An 8,375-nucleotide genomic window follows, 5' to 3' on the forward strand; every position below is an offset into this window, starting at 1 on the left:
TTAACAAACAGTAGAGCTGTTACAGTATTGCATGTGTTATAACTTTTCTCCTGATATCGTGTCACCAGTACAACTGGATAATGCTAGCATGACAGTTGTGAGGGCTAACAGCAGCCATGTTTGTTTGTGTTTTTAACTTTTACTATGATAATGTTTTGGTGAGGACCGGTTTTGAATCAGTCACGATCATATGGTCGAGAGTCAGCGGCGCTCGTGCATGTGAGCGGGGGGGCGTCGTTTTGGAGGAGCTCTGAGGGAGGAGGGGAGAGGAAATGCTACATTCAAATTCATGCTAGTTTTCCGAGACTGCCAACCCCAGCTTTAAGGTCACAGATTTTGGTTGTCCAAAAGCAAACTTTAACATAATAAAGTTTGCAAGGAGAAATGTTGTTGAACATCAGGGGTCGGCAACCTTTGGCACGGGTGGCACGCCGTGGCATAAACAGTGGCATGATGGCACAGCTCAGTGTTATGACGATCCCAGCTTTATGTGTGGACTGATCTCTTGAGTTTGAGTGACAGCTCCCGCCCGCTACAGATGCAGTTAGCAATGTCAATGCTGGCAGCTAAAAAGGCCAAAACTAGGGCATTCCAGTCCTCATGGACACAAGAGTGTTGTTTTGTATTTTTGAAGGACCGTGCTGTGTGCACAGACCGTCAAGTGTTAAGCGGGATTTTAAGATGAAGCACGAGAACACTTTCAAAGACCAAGCAGATAAAGCAGAATCAATTAAACGCGCTGAGTCCAGGTATGACACACAAGCTAGCTCCCTCGAAGTTTTTGCCACAGCTAAAAATCATTGCATTGCACAGCATGGGAAGCCGTTCACGGATGGCAAATTTATTAAGGAAGCTTTTCTCAGTTGCTCAGTTGTTCTTTTTGGAAACTTGCCCAACAAAGAAACAATCAAGTCACAAATAAAGGACATTCCCACGTCAGCTAGAATGGTTCAGCGACGTATCGATGAGATGGCTGAAAATGTTCAGCAAACTGGATTAAAAGATGCTACAGTATTTAGCATTGCACTCAAGCAGCAACCTCCGGTCTAAAAATATGAGTCCAATGCGGAAGTGTTAAAAGCTACAGTTCATTGAGGATCCACTTGAGGCTGGCTCCGGAAGTACAGGAAGTCACATACACATGAATGGGGAAAAGACGATCTTTGCAGCATTAATAAACATGTTTACAGCCTGGTACAAAAGATGAGTTTAGTCTGAATAGCTCATTTCTCGATGTCCTCTCACTGTGAGGGGGGTGAATTTTTTTCTAATTCGGTAATTTCGAAGATATTGAGATTACTAGTCTTCCAATGAGAGGCACAGCTGCCTGCAGGAACACTGCAGCTGTTGGCTAGGAGGCTCAAAGCCCGCCTCTTTACGTCACACTGGCTCGACAGAAGCAATATGGCTGCCGCAGCCGATTGGTCTCAAAACAGCTCTTCAGAATCAGATGGGTGACGTCACGGATCCTACGTCCATATTTTATACAGTCTATGATTGCACTTAATGAAAGTGAGGATGTCAATGGCATCCAGCGTTTGGAAGTCATGGCTAGGTACTGTGATTCAACTGTCAGAGAGGTACTTTGCTGCTTGAAGCCAATGCCTGACACAACAAAAGGTGAAGACATAGCCAAGGTGTTAATTGAATATTTTGAGAAATGAGGGATTAAGATTAGGAAAGTGTTTGCAGTGACCACAGACGGAGCCCCAGCCATGGTTGGGAGACAAAAGGGAGCTGTCAAACTGACAGAAGAAAAAGTCAGCCACCCCATCATGAAACTCCACTGCATTATACAACACACTGGAGTTGACACACTGGGATCCTGTCTTTCCCTCTCTCTCCTCTGTCTGCCTGTCTCTTCCTTTAACTCTTCCTGTCCCATTAAAGTTACTAACCATAGACCTTTCTGGAGTCCCTGAGCTCCCTTGTCTCGTAGGTTCCTCTGGATCTCTGCTGCTGTGGACGTGCCAGACTCCAGCTGCTACAACTACTACTATCCGTCTCCCCACTATCATCTCTCTCTCTCTTCATCTCCCTCTATCCCTCTCTCTAAAACGGTCTCATCAGATGTGTGTCTAACATGAGTCTGGTCCTGCTGGAGGTTTCTGCCTGTTAAAGGAAGTTTGTCCTTGCCACTGTAACTTGCTAAATGCTGCAAAGTGCTCTGCTCATGGTGGATTAAGACAAGACCAGATTTGGCGCTATACGAATAAAGATTGATTAATTGAGAACACAAGTAATATTAAACCTCTTTAAAGTATTTTATTATATCTTTATTTTTTAAAGTCAACTGTTAAATAAAGAACAAAGTTAAATATAATCATCAGGACAGAGTGGGGTAGATCAAGGACCCAGAGAAGGTATTTAGGCCCTCCACGTTTCCACACAGCTGCCTGCCGCTCAGCAGCTCTACATACACCTGACCCCCCTGCTGCAGCGACAGCAGCACCGTCTGAGAGCTGCTGTCCTCTGAGTCCTCTCTGTTGTCTTCCCAGGTGGATGCCACCACCTCCCCGTTTCTCATGAGCCGCACCTTGTAGTACATCCTCTCCCCTTTCCCTCCCACCTTGGAGTAGACCGAGAAGGAGAAGGAATACAATCCGGGGCGAGGAGCTGTGAATAGGCCTGGAACAAATAACATTTTCAACACGGCTTTGTAAAAGGCTCCTCTGCATTTTCAGGTACAAGTTAGAGCTAACAGAATTCCACCAACTGAAGAGACATGGTGAAGTTAAGTGTGAGTGCTCACCCAGGGCGGGGTTATATCCTCTTCCTTGGTTGAAGGTGACAACGTCATAAGGAATGGGGCTGTTTCTGGTGAAAGATCCAAAGCAGGTCACTCTGCGGCTCATGGAGGCTGTGAATGCAACCCTTATACCTCCTGAAACAGAAGCACACCAACAGAGAAGAGACAACACAATCATTAGAGGTCTTCAACATGATCTTTATGCTCAAACTGCTACTTAATATTTCATATTGATGTCTGTAGAGTTTACCCCTCCATCAACAACGACAAAAAGAGAGTAGAAATTAACGAGAGCTGTGGTCTCAGGCAAGAAGTGACCTCAACAGTTTAAAAAGGAAGCCATAGCAGAAGCGTACAAACTGCAGTTCCTCTGTTGTCCACTTGAGGTTGGCTGCAAAAGTCAGGGAAGCCCATTAGGTCCCATGTTAAATGATTATTTCTACAGCTAAATTAAATAAAATTAAGTTGGTCTATTTAACTCATTTATATTTTTCTACAAACTGCACATGGGGGATTTTTTTTTATGCAACTGTAAAAATGATATAAAGGCAAAAGGACGTTCACAAAACGTGAATAAAATCATGTACAGTCAACGTAAAGCTGCGTGAAGACATGAGTTCTAGTTGGTTGGCGCGAGGAGGATAATCTGCTAAGTCTCGAAAACCTTTATATGTCACTTGATTCCAGCTATCGGTTGTACTATGTAGTTAGCCCCGCCCCCTTTAGCATAACCGGCTTCCCCATTCAATATAGACGAGCTCAACCTTGTTTGATGACGACAGACTGGAGCAGCGTCTGAAGGGAACCCCTCCACTCTCATGAAAGTATATATGTCATACAATGACATTGTAACACAAAGTGCTGCACAAGAAAAACAACTTAGAATAAATTATGAAAAAGATCCAAGCCCCAGCCCCGACCCCAAGCCCACCCCACAATCCTAGGGTTAACAACACAATATGCAACAATAGTAATAAAAACATTAAAATAAAATAAATAAATAAATCTAAATAATTTGCTGAATGAACTGAGGAAACGCTCTCATGTTATCTTAATGAGGAAACACTGGAGGTAAAATAAGAGGTTAAAACTCAAAACAGGAAATTAAAATCACCAAAGTAAAATACATTTCTAAGATAATAAAAGACTAAAATATTAAACCATTAAAAGAAAATAAGACGTGAGACTTAAAATAAATAAATAAGTAAATAAATAAATAAAGTAGAATAAAAGTGACTACATTTGAAATAGATAATAAATAAATAAATGAATATATAAAACTGTTAAGAACAAAAAATAAAACTTAGTTAAAAGCAAGACTAAAAATGTCGGTCTTGAGTTTGCCTTTAAAAATATTGATGCTCTGTGCAGCCCTCAGATCCTCAGGCAGGATGTTCCACAGGCGTGGGCCGTGATAATAAAAAGCTGCCTCACCGTGGGTCTTAGTTTTTACGTTTGGTACATTTAAAAATCCGCTTCCTGAAGACCTGAGTGCTCTCACTGGCTCATATGATAAAAGCAAATCTGATAAATAAGAAGGGCCAAGACCATTAAGAGCTTTAAAAACCAATAAAATAATCTTAAAATTAAAGGCGTAATCACAAAATATTCTGGAGTTCATACTCTTGTGAATAAAGAGATCGTTCACGTTTGATGTGAATGCAATATAAGAGTTACAGAGCTTACATTTGCATAATTAGGGGCTTAATCAGTAGGTCATTAGTAAATATAAATGTTGAAACCCATCTGATTTGATTAATTCTTATTTTTACATCTCAAAAGGAGTCATTATGTAATACTCATAGCCTTCGAAGTTGGAGAACAAAGCACTATCAAACCTAACTTTTCATGCTAACATGGACATAACATCTTTAATGATCCCAGAAAATACACATTTCACAGTGTCCTAGTTCTCATGACAGAATACCTATGACTTCAAGGACAGTGTCCCCCAGCTGGAACACTCTCTTGGCCAGGTCCATCACTCTGTGGAAGATTTGATCCTCTACTTCATGAAGTTCAGTGGCAGCACAACAGCAGCCTCGCGGGTTCTTAAAGGTACAGTCACAGTCCCACTTTCTGCATGGCAGCTCGCCGTCCCACGATACTGAAAGAGTGAAAGGAAGGAAGTCACTCGATCTCTGAATCAGACAAATTGATCACTTAATGCATGCAGTGTGTATACATGTTGATATTCAGACATTTAAAAACACAGAAAACACAACCCAAATGTCATAAGAGTGGGCAAAACATTGATTAAAAACAGAATTAGATGGTTTGGAAATCACCTGATGTCTGTATTAATTGAACTAATTTGCAACAGGTTAGAAACATGACTAAGCACACTCCAGAGAGGCTGGGTCTCTCAGAAGGAAAGGTGGGAAGAGGTTCACCAGTGAGCAAATAGTTCAACAGTTTCAGAATAATGTTCCTCAGAGTGACAAAGAGTTAGTGGATTTCATCATCTACAGAACATGACATCATTAAAAGGTTCAGAGGATCTGGAGACACCTCTGTACAAAAGGTGAGGTGGAAAACTGTCCTAGAGGGACCGCCCGGCCTGTTATCAGCTCACAGCTCTAAAACCAACGTCCCTGATGGTATGGGGATCATAAGAGTCCATGGCATGGGTAGCTTCCACATCTGTGAAGGCTCCATTAGTGCTCAACAATATATACAGGTTTAGGAGCAACACATGCTCCCATCCAGACAATGACGTCTTCAGGAAGACCTTGCATATTTCAGCAACACAATGCCAAACCACATTCTGCACGGATTACAACAGCATAGCTCTGTAGTAGAAGAGTCCAGGTGCTGAACTGGCCTGTCTGCAGACCTGACTCGTCCCCCATTGAAAACATGAAATACGACAAAGGGAACCCTGAACTGTTGAGCAGCTGAAATCCTCTATCAGGCAAGAAGGGGACAACATGTCATTTTAAAGTCCGGAACCTGGTCTTCTGGGTTCACCGACGTTTGCAGAGTGTTGTTAAAACAACTGAAACGTGCTGCTGGCATCAAATTTAAAATGAGCATGTGTTTTTAATAAAGAAATCATTTCCAGTATCAACATTTGCTTTGTTGTCTTTGTGTTGTTTCACTCTTTGGATGGACATAGGACGTCATGAGAGGTGACATCTCCCTGGGGAGGTGTTTCGGGCATGTCCGTCTGGGAGGAGGCCACGGGGAAGACCCAGGACACGCTGGCAAGATTATATCTCTCGACTGGCCTGGGAGCGCCTCAGTATCCTCCCAGAAGAGCTGGTGGAAGTGGCTGGGGAGAGGAGTGTCTGGGCTTCCCTGCTGAGGCTGCTGCCCCCGCGACCCGGATCCGGATATGCAGAAAAAGATGGATGGATGGATGGATGGACATCGAAAGTGTTTCTAAGTCTCAAACAGAGATGTCCTATGTCGTGTCTGAATTTGCTCTAACCAGCTCCTAAAGGGAAACTTTACTCTGAACATTAGTTGCAAAACAGTTGTGTTTACCTGCTTCCATTTTCAGGCTGCTGATTGAGTTGTCGGCTCTCACTCGCTCCCACACCAGGCTCAGGATGAACAGAGTGCAGGCTATAGCTCTCATCTCAGGGGAACGTTTGCAGTCGAGTTTACCCTGAATACAAAAGAAATACAGGAGGGACACGGTGGTATGTGATGTTTAACTATTATACAAAAGGCAGCTGATAGCTTAACTGAAATTTTTTTTTTTTTTGAATTTATTTATTTTTTAAACAGTTTTATTGTTTTTTGTTTTTCCACAAACAGAAAATAATTCAATCAAATCATACAACTTGTCTTCAAACAACATTACACATGTAAAGTAAAGCATTAAGAGTGGATAACATGAAGACATTTACATTAGAAGGAGAAGAGAAGGAAGAAGAGAAAAAATAAGTAAATAAAACAAAATGCATAAAACAAAATAACATACTGCCACCGTATCATACCAAACATTCCAAGTAACAGGAAAAAAACAAAAAAAAACAGCTGCCAGACCACTCCCCCCACAGGTTGATATCATGCATATTGCCATAGTAATACGTTTTCACATATCAAGTGTACGCAAATATAATACCTGATAATAAAAAATTTAAAAAAGGCAGATACCGACATTAGGGACTGAATAAAAAAAGAAGAACAGGATGCTTAATGATTAGCTCTCTGCAGGTTTGGCCATTTTATGTCGTTTTGTCCCCTCATCAGAAGCTGAGTCAGTTCTTTCGGTAAATAACTGAACACAGGAGACCACATGTCAATGAAGTGCCTCTCATTACCCCTCAGAACCGCACTGATCCTTTCATGAGGGAGGACCCTGAATAACTCCTGATACCACAGTGTAACTGTTGGCGGTTTATCTTTAATCCAATTTATCAAAATACATTTTCTAGCTAATAACTGCAGTTTGTCACACAGTTTGAAATGTGGTTTTGAGGGGAGGCTGAGAATGAAAAGGCCTGAGTCCCTCCTGATGCAGGTCCGGAAAATGCCACTCAGTTCTTTTGAGATTGCACCCCAGAATCTTTTGATCAGTTTGCACTGCCAAAAATAGTGATAGTAGGTTCCAATCTCCCTTCCACATTTATTGCACAGGGGCGAGGTCTGACGATCCATTTTATTGAGTATGTAAGGGGTTAAATGTAAGCGATGTAAAATTTTATACCGTGTTTCTCTGAGTCTGTTACACGTGAAGGTTGATCTAACTACCTTAATGGCCTCCTGCCAGTCATCCTCAATGTGTGCTGTGTCAAGGTCAATATATTTATAAAACGAGTAAGCATGAGTTTTCTTTTGTTGAAAGCTTGCTCTAAAACTCACCTGCATAAAGCTGGGGTTTGTATTTGTAATCCATTTTTGTCATTAAAAAGACAATAATAAAAGTACTCACTGTCGTCCAGCAGAGAAGCTTCTCTTGACTCTGTATCCGCTTCAAATCAGGCAACCCAGTGTCTGAAACCCAACTTATCCTGAAGACAAATAAACAGAGGACCTTGAGGTAGTTTGCACGCTGCCAGTTTGTACTCTATGTTTGTTTCCAGCTCACTTTTATTTCCAAGTGGGTGGGGAGACCCCTGTGTCTTTATTTCCCATACGTTCTCACTTTCAACCCTACGCTCCACAGACAAGGTGTAACCTGCGAGGGCACAGGGTTAAAAGCTCTGTGCAAACTCCCCAGTGTATATCAAAGTGTCCCAAAGATGGTATCTGGCCCCCTGTGTGTACAGTGTGGTTATTAGGTCAGAGGAGTCCGGTTCACAGATAGGATCACTCAGTGCGTTGTCTACGATAATCCAGCTGCATTATCCCTCTGCACCTGTCAAACCATCCGAAACTGAGGACACTGGGAAGGCCCTACTTTAGTGAAGGCTGGTGTTTCCAATATTCACCCTGGAGGAGAAATGATCTTTTGTTAACTTGAATCAATATGTTTGTATTCAAGCATCATTGAAGGGGCTTTTCCACAGCAGGAACTTCCCCAAGGAACTATAGGGACCTTTTGAGGAACTCTGCATGTTTCGACAGCAGGAACAAGGGTCTAAAATTAGTTCCTGGGTTGTTGATCTCCCTCTGAAAGGTCCCTGCCTTGGGGGGTAGTTCTTTTCAAAGGTCCGGGAACTTTAGGGGACGT

The 8,375-nt window shown here is 42.3% G+C and overlaps 1 protein-coding gene across 1 annotated transcript; it reads right to left on the reverse strand.

Moving 5' to 3' along the window:
- Positions 1–2,240: 2,240 nt before the first annotated feature.
- Positions 2,241–7,520, reverse strand: LOC117816113 (complement C1q-like protein 4). Its single transcript, XM_034688232.1, has 5 exons — positions 7,454–7,520; positions 6,239–6,362; positions 4,677–4,856; positions 2,753–2,884; positions 2,241–2,628 (listed from the first exon to the last, which is right to left on the reverse strand). The coding sequence occupies exons 2-5, from the start codon at positions 6,330–6,332 to the stop codon at positions 2,327–2,329; spliced, it is 708 nt and encodes a 235-aa protein (XP_034544123.1). The 5' UTR covers positions 6,333–6,362; positions 7,454–7,520; the 3' UTR covers positions 2,241–2,326.
- Between the last annotated feature and the right edge of the window lie 855 nt (positions 7,521–8,375).

The sequence above is a fragment of the Notolabrus celidotus genome, chromosome 7, assembly GCF_009762535.1.
Source record: "Notolabrus celidotus isolate fNotCel1 chromosome 7, fNotCel1.pri, whole genome shotgun sequence".
Taxonomy (NCBI): domain Eukaryota; kingdom Metazoa; phylum Chordata; class Actinopteri; order Labriformes; family Labridae; genus Notolabrus; species Notolabrus celidotus.

Bases quoted from the DNA above. Each gene is read 5' to 3' on its own strand.
- LOC117816113 (XM_034688232.1), bottom strand. From the start codon at position 6,332: ATGAGAGCTATAGCCTGCACTCTGTTCATCCTGAGCCTGGTGTGGGAG. The intron at 4,857-6,238 runs GTAAACACAACT...TCACTCTTTCAG, and splicing joins CAGCCTGAAAATGGAAGCAG to TATCGTGGGACGGCGAGCTG. The intron at 2,885-4,676 runs GTATTCTGTCAT...CTTCTGTTTCAG, and splicing joins CACTGTCCTTGAAGTCATAG to GAGGTATAAGGGTTGCATTC.